The sequence below is a fragment of the Antedon mediterranea genome, chromosome 3 (genome assembly GCF_964355755.1).
Source record: "Antedon mediterranea chromosome 3, ecAntMedi1.1, whole genome shotgun sequence".
Classification (NCBI taxonomy): Eukaryota; Metazoa; Echinodermata; class Crinoidea; order Comatulida; family Antedonidae; genus Antedon; species Antedon mediterranea.
In genome coordinates, this window is record NC_092672.1 from 14,421,150 (window position 1) to 14,439,164 (window position 18,015).

The following is an 18,015-nucleotide window of genomic DNA, read 5'->3' on the forward strand; positions in this document are numbered from 1 at the left end:
AAAGAAGATCATAATCTTTGATCAATCACAAGGGTAATCCAAAGAAGATCATAATCTTTGATCAATCACAAGGGTTATCCAAAGAAGATCATAATCTTTGATCAATCACAAGGGTAATCAAAAGAAGATCATAATCTTTGATCAATCACAAGGGTAATCCAAAGAAGATCATAATCTTTGATCAATCACAAGGGTTATCCAAAGAAGATCATAATCTTTGATCAATCACAAGGGTTATCCAAAGAAGATCATAATCTTTGATCAATCGCAAGGGTTATCCAAACAAGATCATAATCTTTGATCAATCACAAGGGTTATCCAAAGAAGATCATAATCTTTGATCAATCACAAGGGTAATCCAAAGAAGATCATAATCTTTGATCAATCACAAGGGTTATCCAAAGAAGATCATAATCTTTGATCAATCACAAGGGTAATCCAAAGAAGATCATAATCTTTGATCAATCACAAGGGTTATCCAAAGAAGATCATAATCTTTGATCAATCACAAGGGTAATCCAAAGAAGATCATAATCTTTGATCAATCACAAGGGTTATCCAAAGAAGATCATAATCTGTGATCAATCACAAGGGTTATCCAAAGAAGATCATAATCTTTGATCAATCACAAGGGTTATCCAAAGAAGATCATAATCTTTGATCAATCACAAGGGTAATCCAAAAAAGATCATAATCTTTGATCAATCACAAGGGTTATCCAAAGAAGATCATAATCTTTGATCAATCACAAGGGTTATCCAAAGAAGATCATAATCTTTGATCAATCGCAAGGGTTATCCAAAGAAGATCATAATCTTTGATCAATCACAAGGGTAATCCAAAGAAGATCATAATCTTTGATCAATCACAAGGGTTATCCAAAGAAGATCATAATCTTTGATCAATCACAAGGGTTATGATATTTAGAATTAGGTTTTTTAAATGTTGCCTTTGCCAGTGAAGAAAATGTTTGCACATTTCATGGCTCAACAATAATCCATTGATCTTCTTTGATAGTAATGTTTTAAAAAAGATTAATAAAATCAGACTTTGAAGATTTTGTAGTTTTAATCTCTTCCATTGCATAAAACAAATTAGTTTTTAAAGAAATATATCTACTACTCCGTCAAATACATTATAGGCCTACTTGGGAAATGAACGATGTCTCGCACTTTTATTGATGGCGTTACGTTTTGATACGTGCCTCTTTTTGTCACACCATAATAATTATTATTATTAACGATGGGTTTTTCCCTGCTGTGTGTTTTGGTGATCAATGAACCTGCACAAACACCCATCATGCTCTATTATCTACATTATTGATTGATGACGCTTTGCAAATTAACAGTTAAATGAAGCAACATTTTGCTTTGTTTCTCATTTAATATATTGTATTAGTTAAAATTGCTGACAACATTGGCGGTAGTTCCATTTCGCAGCTGTCTAAATTTGTTAACTTGACACAAACCGTGGTGGGAAAAGTTTGACATTCTTTTCACCAACCACAACTCCCTGCTGCATAGGGCCTAGCTAGACCTAGGTAGATAGGGGTAATACAGGTAGTAATAATACAGTACAACTACAAACAAGATCAGATTGTGGATGGCATCTACATTGAGATGTATGTCGTTGTGGTTACTGCTACTACTCATAATCGGTGTTCTATCACCACTGGCCGCCGAGACGTCAAATAAGGCAGGTTATTTTTTATTAATAGATTATTACTGTACCTGTAAATTAAGCCTAGCTAGGGCGTAGGTAGCCCAAATCTAGGCTATGTAGGCTACGTATGTAGGGGAGTATGGTCGAAGCGGCCGCCAGTTTAATATCGTCATTTGTATGGAACGCCATGTGGGCTGTAATCTTTGATTTTTGTTAAGTTGTCAACGCCATGGCCTATATCGAATCGTATACAGTATTGCGTTAATAATTTACGTACGGTATTGTCGAATCTTTATATCTCATTTACATACTATCGAATCTTTATACAGTATTGCATTAATAATTTACGTATATGTACGGTATTGTCGAATCTTTATATCTCATTTACATACTATCGAATCGTTATACAGTATTGCATTAATAATTTACGTATATATACGGTATTGTCGAATCTTTATATCTCATTTACATACTATCGAATCGTTATACAGTATTGCATTAATAATTTACGTATACGGTATTGTCGAATCTTTATATCTCATTTACATACTATCGAATCTTTATACAGTATAGCATTAATAATGGTTCTAGGACACCTACCCCCTAGACAGTTACCCCCGGATGTTTACCACCCGGACAACTACCCCCTTAGGACATCTATCCCCTTAGGACATCTATCCCCCGGACAACGAGCCCCGGACAACTACCCCCTTAGGACAACTACCCCTTAGGAAAACAATCCCCCGGACAACTACCCCCGGACAACCACCCCCCTTAGGACAACTACCCCCTTAGGATAACTACCCCCCGGTCAACTAACCCCCGGTCAACTAACCCCCGGTCAACTAACCCCCGGTCAACTATCCCCCCCCCCCCCCCAATCCAAAAGTAGACAAATATATAGGACCGGTTTCTGTAAAAATGAAATCATCTGTTTTTAACGGGTGTTTCGAAACTAGAGACCCGAGACCAGAGACCTGACACGAGACCCAATACGAAAAGGGAGACCTATATTTGGGTCTCCCTTTTCGTATATTAATTATTAGGGTCTCCCTTTTCGTATAGTGTGGTCTCTCTTTTCGTATAGTGGGGTCTCCCTTTTCTTATAGTGGGGTCTCCCTTTTCTTATAGTGGGTCTTCCTTTTCGTATATTTGGATCTCCCATTTTGTATATTTGGATCTACCATTTTGTATATTTGGGTCTCCCTTTTCGTATAATTGGGTCTCCCTTTTCGTATATTTAGGTCTCCCTTTTCGTATATTAGGGTCTCCCTTTTTGTCGTATAGTGGGGTCTCCCTTTTCGTCGTATAGTGGGGTCTCCCTTTTCGTACATGGGTCTCCCTTTTCGTATTGGGTCTCGGGTCTCTGGTCTCTGGTCTCGGGTCTCTAGTTTGAAACACCCGTTTTTAACTGATTATTCTGTTTAACAGCACGCTAGACCCTAGATGTGCTAGATTTAAAGTACCGTATTTATTGAAAAAACGGCCTGGGCTGTTTATTTTTTAGGTGGACATTTATTGGAAGAAAGTTGTTTATTCAATGGGAGGGGGTATAATCTAATGGAAATTGTCCGGGGGTAATTGTTCCTAGCGGGTAATTGTTCCTAGGGGGTAATTGTTCCTAGGGGGTAATTGTTCCTAGCGGGTAATTGTTCCTAGGGGGTAATTGTTCCTAGGGGGTAATTGTTCCTAGGGGGTAATTGTTCCTAGGGGGTAATTGTTCCTAGGGGGTAATTGTTCCTAGGGGGTAATTGTTCCTAGGGGGTAATTGTTCCTAGGGGGTAATTATTCCTAGGGGGTAATTATTCCTAGGGGGTAATTATTCCTAGGGGGTAGTTGTCCTAAAGGGGTAGTTGTCCTAAAGGGGTAGTTGTCCTAAAGGGGTAGTTGTCCTAAAGGGGTAGTTGTCCTAAAGGGGTAGTTGTCCTAAAGGGGTAGTTGTCCTAAAGGGGTAGTTGTCCGGGGGATATTTGTCCGGGGTATTTGTCCTAAAGGGGTAGTTGTCTAAGGGGTTAGTGGTCCAGGTGGTGGTTGTCCGGGGGGTAATTTTCCGGGGGTAAATGTCCAGGGGGTGAATATCCGGATACGTTAATAATGTACGTACGGTATTGTCGAATCTTTATCTCATTTACATACTATCTAATCTTTATACAGTATTGCATTACTGTAATAATTTACGTACAGTATTGTCAAATCTTTATATCTCATTTACATACTATACTATCGAATCTTGGTTTTTATTATGAGTAATAGGGTGTGTTATTCTATTGTAATACATTGTTTGTGTTTTCAATAGCCGCCAGTCGAGTTATTATCAGAAATTCGCGTAATTAATTACCGTACAGTACAAATACTTGCATCTTATTTAAGTATTAAAACTAATTTTAAATTGATTTATATAGCTGAAGGTATAAAATAATGTAGGATATTAAATAAATAAATTGCTGTCATCATGTTATTGTAAATAAATTAGAAGTTAACAAATTATGATTGCGAACACTACTAGTTACTTTACTGATTAATTAATATACAATAACAAATATATATATATATATATATATTATTTGTGAATACATTAATTAATTAATTAATACATTAATCATGATTAATTTAATCATGGAGGTATCTATTTTTATACCTCCATGATTTAATTATAGATTTTCAAAGATAATAATAAAAAAATATACGGTATTTTAAGAATATTGATGATATTATTATTAGGGACTATAAAGTATACTTAAAACAAGCTCACGATAAAGGATTCACAATACTATTTAGTAAAATTATAATTACCGTAGTATCATTAATCACTTCAGAATTAACTTAAGTGATGAAAACGCAATGTTAGGTAAAATCATGCTTTGTTTTTAAAAATCTAAAGACTAAAATAAAATGCATTTATAGATTTTGTAAGTAAAATGTAGTCTATGGTGTATATCATTGAATTTGTACGATTTTGAGTTGTATTTTGTGCACACTACCATTTCGTAAGTTCTTTCTTGGCTTTTGCCCGCGCGGTTTTCTCTCTGCATGGTCTTATCTTAGCTTTAGAAACACCCATCAGTAGAGGGTAAAATATTATACACATTTGTTTTATTAGATTTTTTTATTTTGTTTTCGGTTTGTTTACGGTTGTTTTTGGTTGTTTTCGGTAATTAGACTGACCCCTAATGCACTTACCCATTCAGCCATCCAACCGGCTTACTTACAATGCACCGCACATCATAACACATTAGTATTTTATCAAAAGACATAGGGGGTGCTATATAGGTGTGGATGTAGCCTGGAAATTGTATGTACATAGAGGCATAGAGGCAGCCAGTACTTTTTTATCTCTCTGAAGATCTCGCTTCATGAATTAATAAGGCCTACTGTATACTGAATGATGATGGTATCGTATCAATTGATATTATAATATAAAAATAATTAAATACTGAAAGCTACTATCAATGATGATTGTCGAAAATGTGATTTTCAATTTCATACTTACCATAAAATCAAGTGAAATTGTGAAGCCAATATTTGCAAGATATCAAATCAAATCACTTTATTTCATTCTCATAGGAAAATATTTCATAGTATAGTACATAAAATTATTTTAAACATTTGGTTAAAAATAAATATTGTACATCAAAAAACATAATTTAATAGTATACATAAAAAAAGGTATAAGTCACAATTCCAAGGTAGTAAAAATATTGTATTTTATATTTTTTATTACAGATATCACGAGTTAAAAGAAAAACCTGTGAAGTAAGTTCTTTTCTAATTAGCAAAAAAATATTTTATTAGAAATACTGTATATTACATAGTAATATATGATGATTAGGATTTGATTTGGGAAGGATATGATTATAATTAGCCACATTTAATGGACTATCGCACCTCACAGTTTTTGTCAATATCAATGTATCCAAAATATTTTCAAAGTAAAGATAATCTAGAAGAAGTTTTAAATATTCATCTGGTTTGGACAATTGGAAAATAAGTTACTTTTTTAAAGCCTAGTTTCCAGTCGTAACAAATTGCGTAATTTTTACAATGAAAATTGGGATTGTAGCTGATGCAGAAATGTAGTTGAAAGTAGTTGTTAGGGGCAGTTGTTCTAGATTCGGCCTTTGGGAATTATAATTATTGTTGCCTACATATTAATTTGACTTATTTAAAATATTTATTGTTTGATTTCAATATTGTGTGGGACCTATTGTGTAAAATGATTTCTGTTTTGAGAGTAGTTTAATAGTATAATACCAAAAGAGAACACTAGAGGACAAAACAATATGGTTATACACATGAATAAAGAATACTCACATATATTTAATGAGAGATAATTTCACGCTTTACTGAAAAAACTATTGTTCTTTTACTTTCATAACTAAAATGGTATGAAATGGATGGAAATATTTCATTCCTGATACAATGTTGAAGTATGTCTATTGTATAGGCCTATTTAAAAAATGCAAACAAATTGAATAAAGGATTAAGATTCACTGAAAACATTAAAAAATGGATACCATTAAAAATAGCAGCTGAGAAACACAAAATTTCGTGCAGGATTTGAAAGCCAATCAGAAACCAATAGTTATCGCATCATATGCATTGTAATCTTTCCGCAACTTCTGAAAGAGGAAGCTGCCTCTGCATAATAGGCAAGGAGGCAGGGGAAATTCGTACAAATGGGAAAAATAGAGAGCGTGTGGGAATGCAAAGGAGGAAGAAAGAATTTAGGAAATCAAAAATGGGTTGATTGTAGATCAATGCTTGTATATGTATCGATAGTATTAAATCAAAATCAGTAACACTTTCTAGCTACTGTATGACAATGGTAGCATAGATTCAGTATTCCAAGTGTTCCGCCTTCAATGAAATTTTAAAAGGGAAATTCCCGGACTATCAGCTAAAACATGCAAGTCCTCTGTAGTCGTAGTTCCACAGCAATGTTTACTACACTAGTTGTTTATGGTGTATCTAAAATGAGGCCTATTTATCCTTCTCAATATAGCCAGACATTTTCAAAGTATATAAGTGTAATTTCCAGGGACCTAGCAGCTCTATTTTTCAAAATCCTGCCGCCACCACTTGGATAAGGGGTTTTCTTGATTTTAGCTTTTTATCAATATTATTGTGATATAAATGTTTACATCAACCATTTTTTTCAGAATTGTTCTACTGCCAATTTCGAAAGTGAAGCTGTTACTGTTTGTCATGAACTAGATTCTCAGGAATGTTGTAGAGTTTGTGAAAAAGGACAATATAGGATTGACAATGCCTGTCAATATAATAATGATACCCGTGAACTTCAATTCAAGTAATCCTTTTTAATTGTTTCAATAGAAATAGATTTTAAGCTTCCAAAGAAGCATATGACTGTATCTTAATGTTAAAGTTTATTTATAAAATTGGTTTAAGGAGAACCTAATAAAAACCCTGGGCCAATGACCCAACACACAAACGAGAACCTCTTGTAGACTTCACCAGCTTATGTATTGAAATGCAGGACAAATGGATACTTAAGCTTGGTTCCCACTAGAACGTAACGCAAGGACGTAAACGCAACGCAAGCGTTTTAACCAATGACAAGCGAAGTTATAGACAGTTAGCAATCACAAGCGAATAAGCCATCGCTTGTGATTGGTCAATTCACTTGCGTTGCGTTACGTCCTTTAGACCCATTAATAACATATATACATAATGAAAAATGTTATTCTCAACAGTTCAAATTAGTGAAAGAATATATATAGCCCTTATCAGAAAAAACCCAGATAAATACATTGTACAGTAGACGTACCATAAGGATCATGTGCTATACTGTATTGCTAAACAATACTTTCATATTGACAAGTAGTCAAATAAGTAAATAACATAGTTATTATATTAATAATGATATTATCATGTTTTTATTGTATAAATTGCTCTGTACAGTATACAGTATTAAACTAAAATATTCCTACAACAACATTGAATGTGAACAAAATTTTAATTTTATGGTTTTTTTTTTAAATATCGTCATTGTGAAGAGTTAAAATCTCTCTTTTTAGTGTGTTTTTTTTATATTTCATTATTTATTATATTATTATTTAGGATTCTTTAAACACTAAGCTTTTGTATATTTTATGTATTTTCAAAGTTGTGAACGGTGTGGAACAGGAACCTATCAAGATGGATTCAACGTAAAATCAAAATGTGATCAATGCCCACTGCCATCAGTTTCTTGTCAACAAGGTGAAGTGGTAAGAGACTTAATTTTTAAGATGCTATACATTATTATATTAAGTATTGATTTGATTTGATTAGAATTTATTAGGAAAATCATCATAAAATATATACAAAGTGATAACATAAATGACTGACATTACAAATAAATACATTTATATAAGATTTTCCAGGATAACCCAAAAAGCTTATTAGCTTATTTCCATTGGGATATTAGGGTGATATTTTCCCCATAGGCCTATTTTGAGTAAAGCGTCGCAACAAGGCGCTTCGCGCAAGTCAGCGTTTGCACATAGCGGAAAAAGGTGCTTGTCCAGGGCTGTCGACAGGACCTGTGGCGAAGCGAACTTTGTTAAATGACGCCCCAGATGGCTCGAAATGGTACTCTAGCACATAAAATTCATGATAAATGGCACCTCTAATTTGCAGGAAAAGACACTCTCATATGTAGTATGCTACCAATGAGCAAAACGATCATACTTTTTCCCTCCAATAAACACACATGACTAATTACAGGACGATATAACATTTTGTTACCGATTTCATTCACTCAGTATTTAGTTTTGATTGCGTTTAAGTTCAATGCAAACGTACATCTAGGGGAAGCCCCAAAAAAGCGCAAAATGTAAAGCTTATTATAGCTCTTTTTTAAAATTTATTACATCAATTTGTTGAAGAAATTAAATGTATAAATATAAATAGGTATTGATACAGTTGGGTGGGTGGCATAGAAAAAAAAATATAATGTAAATATATGTATATGCTATAATGTATACTACAGTACACAGTGTACTATATTATTATTAACATATCCTCTATGATGATGATCTGTAGGTAACCAGGGCGTTCCATTTTTGACGTATATACACTTTTATTTATGATTGCTGACTCCCAGCAATCTAAACAATAGGTAGGCCTACGGGCGGTTGTGTGGCGGTGTCCCTTGTAGTGCCCCCGAGTATGGGTACGATACACGCGTCAATATCATGTTACATCCAGTGAACAAAATGCGTTTATTTTTCAGCTTTTTTTCAACTCTTAGAAATTTACAGACGGCAATGGTGACCTCTAATAAAAAGTAAATTAGCACGGCGCTGAAACGATGTGTTTTAATCAAAAGTGAAAGTAATTTTACTCTTTTTTTACACAAGTGCTCGAATAAAATTGAATTAAATTGAATTGATGATCTCTTTTAAACTTTTCTCTCAAATAAGGTACTGATTTCCATAAAAAATCTTATGAACATGGTTTAGCTTGAGTTGGCAAATATCCTCTTGACATAATTGACAGATTTGTTGGTTCAGTTCGTCTTCCGTTATGTGTTCGATTATTTTTAACTAATTTAAGCCAAGTAACTTTTTTTTTTGAGTAGTTTAAAGTTTTCAAAGTGACAAGTAATGAGTGCAGAACACAGAATTTTATGTGAAAAAAAATTAGACATACAGAATGTCTGTACAAGTCTTGAGTTAGTCTTACTAAGAACTTTTTGAATGAACCATCGGCTGCCATAAACAAGCTTTTTAAATTTTTTTGGTACATTTCTTTCTAACGAACATTGTATACAGTACTTGCTTTACTGCTTGATAAATTCAATTGACGTTTAAAATAAGATATTCTACAATAAATGACACGAACTAGGCCTATAAGTTTGATTTTCCAACACACCTCGTGTATAGGCAACGTACATGTCGCAACTCATCGTGAGGTGGTGGTTTCAGAGGGATGTCCATGATTGAATACACAGTACAGTATATATTGCAAAACACATGCACGGGCCTGGACGATAAATACCTGGCCCTTATTAATTTTGTATATTTTTTTTTTATACCCGGTGGCACATTGTAAAATAATATTTTAGAATTCCAGCAAATTATGTGCTGTTTTTTACAACTGCATTTTTGTATTCTTGTATAAGCCCACACCCCCCCCCCCCCCCCAAACTTGACGTTATTTTATGTTCCAGGGATATGGTGGGCTTATATATGCGTCAGTACGGTAATTATATCTGCTTTTGTTATTATTATTATTTAACAATAAGTAACAACAGTATTTTAACAATATCATCACATGAAAAATCTACATCTTCACATTTATCTTTGATAAATTGTTCTACAAAGTGAGGCGTTTTTCCATCAGGTTCATTTGTGTACAATGTATTAAAACAATAATCTCATAATCTTGTTGTATAAAAGAATCAAGTAGATATGTGTGAGTCACTTGCATTAACATAATTATATTCTAATCTTTAAAATTGAAGTCTGTGTTTATGAAAACTGTCAATATGTCCTAAGATGCGTTAATAAAAGTGTATTGTTCTCTTACTTGTCTTCTGTAACAGTACAGTACACCTATTAAAAGATATCCCAATATGTTGTCACGGTTACCATGCAAATTATAATGACATTTTATACCAGCAGCCAATTAGAAAACATGTCGGAACATGCATGTTTTAGTAGCTTCATACAAAATCAGATAGAAATGTTTCCAAAACCATGGCAAATTCTCATGTAATTTTCAAATGTGAAATAATAAAATATTTGTAGTTAAAAACAAAGTTTTATTGAATAATGTATTATTATTTATGTTATTATTAGAATCTGTGGTATTACTACTGTAATATACAAGCATAAAAACATAAAAGAAAAAGTGATTTTGGGTCCTTTGAAATTATGTTTTGTGGAGATATGAGGTTTTAGAATAGCAATGAATCATTTCAATTCAATTCAAATGCATTGATGATACATAAGTTGAATATAGTTCTAATTGAATATCACCCACAATCTTCCAATCAAATGATAAAGATCTTTCTTACTGTTAATGTTTAAGTCAGGGGCTGTGGACTGACCATCTTCATCGGGGAAATCCTGGCGCTACCACTGGTTTAAGTAAAGCATGGTTTCCACCAGTGATGCATCGTAAAAAAATTCCATTCCAATAATTGTGCTTGCGCCTGCCTGCGTGAAATCAAACCTGGTTGTGTCAATGTTTGTTTTCGTAATTAAATGGATGAAATAAACTTATGTCAAAAATCAGTGTCATGGACCAGGCCAAAATCGTTTTGTTCTCATTTTCAAAGTTCTCTTGAAATGACTCGTATTTCATTCATTCAAATATTAATTTTGTATAGGCAGTCTTTTATTTCAGTCAGAATCTGTGGTCCATAGAACATAATTACGTATAAATTAAAAAATAAAAAGATATGAGTGACAATGAAGGGGCGAATCTAGGATTTTGAGGAGAATTTAGTTAAATCACACCCCTAGAGGGTTTAAAATGGTACCCTCGCACATGAAATTCATTATAAATGGCACCTCCAGATGACAGGAAATGACACTAAAAAGGACTGGAAATGACATGTAGCGCTAGTTATTTTTGCGCAAGTAAATACATGTTTAAGTGTGTTAAATGCACATCGTCTGTGTTAAAACTGTGTTAGAACCACCAATTGTTTTTGATCGTTCACAGCATTAAGTTGCATTTTTAATATCAGAAAACAGGCGCTTTTTTTAGATCGTATTGTTTTTATATATATTATTATATTATAATATTCTCTGACAGCCCTGGTATAACGACGTTATTATAGATATGGCATGAAATGGGATCTTAATTAGTGATGAAAAATATTTAGTATGAAATTAAGGGTGTTGCCCGGGCAACTGGGACAAAACCGCTGCGTCCGCTGCCCTTGAAATACAACACTAAAATATAACATTTTCATTTTCAAAATTTATATGGTGTATAGGGAGGAAGAATTTAGCATCTCCAACCTTTTCGAATATGGAATTTCCACACACAATTTATCAAATTCTGCTATGGATGTATTTTCCCCCGAAAATATGAAAAATGAAGAATAATAAATCAGACTTCAAATAGGCCATTTTGCAATTTTAACGAAACAGTTAATTGACAATTTAAGTAATTTTTGCTTTAGATTATATTTTTTCATGTAAATAATTTTTTTTTTTTTCGATTCAGTTTGTGGTAAAAGTGAATAACTATTACGTGACATTAAAATGGCATATTAAACAAAAAATGTGTTTTTAAAAAACTGTTAAGATGACAATATATCTTTAAATGTTAATAGCATTATTTAATATTATTTATACACTGCAGTGCTGATTGATATTAAATTTCTTTTTTTATGATATTATGCCTCGTCCCCTATTTGAAATCATTTATGGCTGTTCATATTTAAAAGGAAAACTAAAGATCATTACAAATTTCTCAAAAAATAATTACAACTCCTAACATTGACATTTTTAAAAATTTTTATTTTATAGCTCAGTGAAGATTGTAACAAATACTCAGGCGAATATAAATGTCACAGGCCCAAAAGTGAGTTATATACATTTTTTATAATTTCAAGAAAAATGTTTACAAAGGTCTGAATAACTGTGATTGTGTCTTGGAATCAACAATTAACTTTACTTAATGAGATGTCTAATCTAAAATTTATAATAAAGTAATACGAGTTTAACTCCAAATAAAGAGATAGAATGATCTATTTGATCATTTTCAAGAATCTGATTCTCAAAAATAATCATAAAAGATCTCAACAGTGTGCTGTCTCTTTTGGTTTTATTTATGTTTAATGTATACATTGTTTGTTATTCAGTTTATTAACACAATAGATTTTCAACATTTTTTTCTCTTTAACGGAACCAGTTAATACTTCTACCACTGAGCCGCCTTATTATACAGGTAAGTACAGTAATACAATATTGTGTAGTTACAAAGCATTTATATGCCTCAATTAGAGAAGAAGCAATACATTGATAATTGCATAGTACAGTATGACAACCTTGTAATTTCTGTACATACATGACATAAAATGTGTGTTTTAATCCATCAAGAGAGTCATCATGGTTTTGATTAAATTTGTTGTTTTTTCCATCATAGTTTTCATTGTAGTAGTGTTTGTTTTATCATTATAAATTACAGGTTTGTACCTTCTGGGATTGTTGTGATTTTTTTATATAACAAATACATTAATTAATTTTGTTTATAATAATTTTTTTCAATTGATTTTAGAAAGTGTAATAACCAGTGAAAACCCTCATACTGGTACTGATAATTCTACCAATTCAGGTAGGTCTCTAGTCTTGGCATGTTGAAGTACAGTATTACACTCATTGGAAACCACTGCCACAGAAATTCTTTTAGACTGTTTGTTAAGTTAAATTGTTTGTCTGATGCTTCAACAAAATATCATAAGGCTATTCATTTTTATTGGCATGGACAATTTCGATTGATATACCGAATTCTTATTTTCTACAAAAAGATGTTGGGCTCTTGACAAATAATGCTATGTAAATATGTCATACAAAACTGTTCAAAAGAAAAAACAATAAATCATAGTAAAAAGTTAGTTCATAATAACATCGCTTGACTTGAAAATGAATAACAGCATACTATCATCAAAATAAACTCTTCAGACTACTCGGAAAGAATTATATTCTGTAGTGCCTTGCTGCCTCGTCATGTAATGAAAAGAATTTTGGAATAGAGTTGTTTGAGCCATATTATTGCCATGATACTTAAATCATGACAATATTTTACCTAAATTAAGTGTAGAGACATTTTGTTTTTATATTTTCAGATGATAATAATAATATTGGGAAGATTGTAGGCAGTGTTGCTGGAGGATTATGCTTTGTAATTTTAGTCATCGTTATTGTTGCTTATGTGTTATGTGAGTATACTCGTTTCTTTATTAGTGTTTTCTGGGATATTTATTCATTTCAACATAAGAAAAGAGATTAAGGTGTAACAATAAACAGCCAAAAAGAAGTTTGGTAATAGTATCAGACTAGGCTGTATAGGTTTACTTTTCATGATGATGATACTGTAATAATACATTGAGCAGTGAATAACACTAGTAAGTATACCTGCCCTAGAGTGGGCTTCAAATGTAGTTTAAAAAATAATTCAGATTCATATCATCTATATTAATTCAATTCTTTATTAATACATCAAAACAGATTTATAAACATCAAGGAGGTACAGTAAGCAACAAAACAAACAAATAAAAATATTTATTATGTCTCCTAAAAAAGGCGGAGTTAACATAATTGATAACAGGCAAAATAATATTAAAATCATGCGCGCCCATAGGAAAAATGAATTTTTCATTATCATATAATCAAAATAAACAGCTTCCTCTCTAACATTGCTATACAAATCATAACGTAAATCTGAATAAAATGTTGATTACCTTCTCAAATTTGTTGAGGCTGTGAGGGCCTATGAACCAGTTAAGGTAGGGTAAACGCTGTACAAGATCAATGTGTAGTTCATGAAGCTGATTCATTATATTATTTAATTGTAACTGTGTATTTGCAGCTTTAATGTGAGTATAATTTGTATATAACGATTGTCTATTGGAACCTGAATCCAGGAAAGTGAACATTCAAAACACTAACTTTGTATTTGATACAGGCTGGAATTGCTACACATGTACATTGTCGGTATAACTCTATTACAAACATTTTTTTATTGGAAACAGGCTGAAATTTCTACTTGTTATGCAAGTGATAAGGGAAAATACATTGTTTTATTTTCTGAAAGAGACAGCAGTTTATCCAAGTACTGTTACTTACCTTTAACAGAACCTCATTGAAACTTGTGTTTAATTTACAATCTCTTTAACATCACTATAGGCTACATGTGTTTAATGTGTGGGTAACGAAATGTATTAATTAATCCTTGTTGAGATGGCATTATATGCAAATGTAAAGTGTTACCTAAAATAAGTGTGTTATTGAATGAAATATATATTTCTTTGTGTGATCTCCTGTGCAACCTCCAGCAATTGTGTCCAACAGACTCACCGCCATTTTGATTAATAGGTCCCATTGAGTAACCGTGACAGTTATGATATCCACCCCTTATTACCCATAAATAGCCTTATGTATGTATCAAAATATCACATTTCCTATGTACTGTATCAGTGTAAATAAATTTTGTAGTTTTACACAAATATATTTATAGGGCTAAATGATTTTTTGTTAACTGTTAGATAAAAAAGTGAATTCGACTTACGAACCCAAACCATACTTAAGAGTATCATGCAACCAACTAAATAGAAGTGATGAGAATGGATTTATAGAGACTGCAATCCCAGGTATCAATTTGACATTTTATACATCTGTCCTTAATGAATTATTCTAAGATCAGTAAATTTACATCACTCGTTATGCTGTTGATTACATTTGCTATTGGTATTCTATACATACCAAGATTCCTATTGTTTAGAGTTTATAGTTAGGTTTATAAATAATGACTTTTCTTCTATTAGTTATATGATCATTGATTGATATACAGTATGAGGTAAAGTTATAGTTGGTCATGATCTGTTTTTAGATAATAGCTATGTTACCTAGAAAAATACTGTAAGGTACACACAATCATGGATGTGAATTAAACTCCAATGAATCATTGCAAACTGACATTCTATTACAGAATTCATACATACAGCATGATACAAAATGTAACAAACTATTTTTTCTCCTTGGATAATGTTACGGAGTTACAATGCTTTCACATATTGACGGTGTTAAAATAAAACCGTGTAAACGCCATGATGTAATATTTTTGTTATCTTATTTTGAAATTTTTTTTCACAGATGATTCTTCAAACTATGTTCTTAAAGGTATGCTAATTCATGATTGTAGGCATACAGTTTGATGCCACATTTCTTATATGGCCATATATGGCCTGGAATAAGTTATCTATTACCAATCCTAATCTACAAAATCCATGAAAATTTGCATTTGCAGATTTTTAAAAGCTACACCCAATTTTTTACAGCCCTACTATCTCGGAAAATATCTAGGCTATTTTTGTGTCAGTTGGTTTTTCACATTATTAGATTTGTTGAAATCTGAGATGGTCACGTGGGGAGTTTTAATGAGGTGACATGGAATAATCCATTTGGCTCTATTTAAAAATGTTATTGAAATGAAAATTGTTTAGTTATGAAACATTGTCTAACCATCGTTCCCGATCTGGATAACTGGTCTTAAATTGTGGCCGTTTCTGGATCGCACTTCTGGATTGCAATCTGTTAATGGTAAGCTCCTGATATAAATTAATTTATATTTAATTAATTGTAACTTTTTGTTTTCAGATGGTAAAGAATATTTTGAGTTTGAAAGTGATCTTGCTAATGTATTACCTCCAAATGGATCTAAACTGGAAGATTTTTTTCATCACCTTATGCCAGATTGTAATATAACTAACATAATACATGATCACAAAGGTGATGTCTGTGAGGGGAAAAGGCAACTTCTTAAAAGTTGGACTCAAAAGGTTGGTGAAACCGACAATATAAGGGTTCAACTACTCCTATCAGGCATGAGGAAAGTTGATGGATTACAAGAATGCCGCAGACAAATAATAGAAAAATGTTGTTGTCTAAACAGTGAGACTAACACAAATATGTAGAGCTAATTTTAACATTTTATGCTTCATTTTAGTCGTTGAAGTATCAAGAATATCCGTCTTGTACATACAATTTGTTGTTTTAATGTCAGTCCATTCAAACAGTTGACCTAGTTAAGCAGATTAACGTTCAGATTTTGTGCTTTTTCTTGATTAATTGGATTTATATAATATAAATAAGTAGAATTATGGATGACTTAGAATTATTACAATCTGCGAGTTCTTTATTTTACATATTTGCATTTCATACGACAGCAAACTCTACTGTATCCCAAGATAGCTAGAGGCCGCTTTTAATTAAAGATGTATTGTCCCCCAAAAGCATGACAAATGAAGATTAATAAATCAGACTTTGAATATGTTATTTTGTAGTTTTAATAAAGTTATTCACTTTCATAGAAAAAAAATTTAAAAAATAATGTTTTCACTTGTATATTGACAAAATAAATGGTTAAATTCAACCAAAAACCCACTGACTAGCAGCCAATTTGACCATTTTTTGCTTTAAATTACAGTTTTTCAGTTAAATACATTTTTTTAAATCCAATTTTTGGTCAAAGTGGATAAATATTATGTTACATTAAAATGGCACATTCAACAACAAAATGTTTTTTTCAGGAGGACAATACATCTTTAAACTAAAATTATTTAAGAAACTAATATTTATATTTAATATCAATCTGTCCATCAAAGTGTTGTTTACAATGTTTTTTTAGCATATTCATCTTAATAGTTTCTTAATTCATAATTGACAGTACTGAAAGAGTTCATGTTTCCTTGTACATACTTGAAAAAGAACTAATTTTATAGAAATTTTACAAAAAGCTGAATATTCATTGTTGTCATTTGTTTATTTGATATGTAATTAACCAATCAAATGTCAAGAATACAAACAGGTGTGTTATAAAGTTTATAAAGAATGAAAATTATTTAATATATATTTATTGTTGTAGACTAAAGACCGAATCCCAAATTAAAGCATGTTCCCAATCAAATGTATTATCAATATTCCACTGATATAGTTATACGTTGCTGCCCAACATGTTACAGATTTGAAGGGTGGTAAGTAATATTAGTAGTTATGACTTTTTATAGTACTGAAAGACTTAATGTTTCCTTGTAGTGTACATACTTGAAAATTGACTAACTTTATAGTAATTTTACAAAAAGCCGAACGTTTTTAAAAATGGTGTACATCATTATTTATAATTAACCAATCAAATGGCAAAAATACAAGCAGGTGTGTTATAAAGTTTATTTATAAAGAATGACAAACAAATATCTTAATAAAGCTAGATATTTTCCCATGTATTATCAATATTCTACAGTAGTAAAGTTATACTGTAATGTTGCTGGCCTACATTTCAATTGACATTACTGTGTAGTAGTTATTAGAAACCACCACAAGTTTATTTAGCTTTCTGTCTTTCTTCCTTGAACATTATGCTTTGTTCTTCTTGCTCCTCTCCACACACTGGGAATGTATTCTATTAGACCTAAAATGAAATATAATGTGATCACACATTTATTACCATTTTTTAAAGAATTAAATCTGTCGATATATTGTTAATTCTGTCGAGGCATAATAAATGAATACAGTATGTCGATATTCATTACAATTTGTTAATTATGTCAGTACAGTACAGAATTATTTACGTCCGATTAGTTCTATGTCGCACAACTATATTAAAAGTAAA

General features: G+C 31.9%; 1 protein-coding gene across 1 annotated transcript; it reads left to right on the top strand.

Moving 5' to 3' along the window:
- The first annotated feature begins 1,364 nt into the window (after window positions 1-1,364).
- LOC140044944 (uncharacterized) lies at window positions 1,365-18,015 on the top strand. Its single transcript, XM_072089656.1, has 11 exons — window positions 1,365-1,695; window positions 5,386-5,415; window positions 6,822-6,970; window positions 7,790-7,892; window positions 12,156-12,210; window positions 12,541-12,576; window positions 12,907-12,963; window positions 13,475-13,567; window positions 14,894-14,998; window positions 15,501-15,527; window positions 16,005-18,015. Exons 1-11 carry the CDS (start codon window positions 1,603-1,605, stop codon window positions 16,319-16,321), a joined length of 1,065 nt encoding a protein of 354 aa, XP_071945757.1. The 5' UTR covers window positions 1,365-1,602; the 3' UTR covers window positions 16,322-18,015.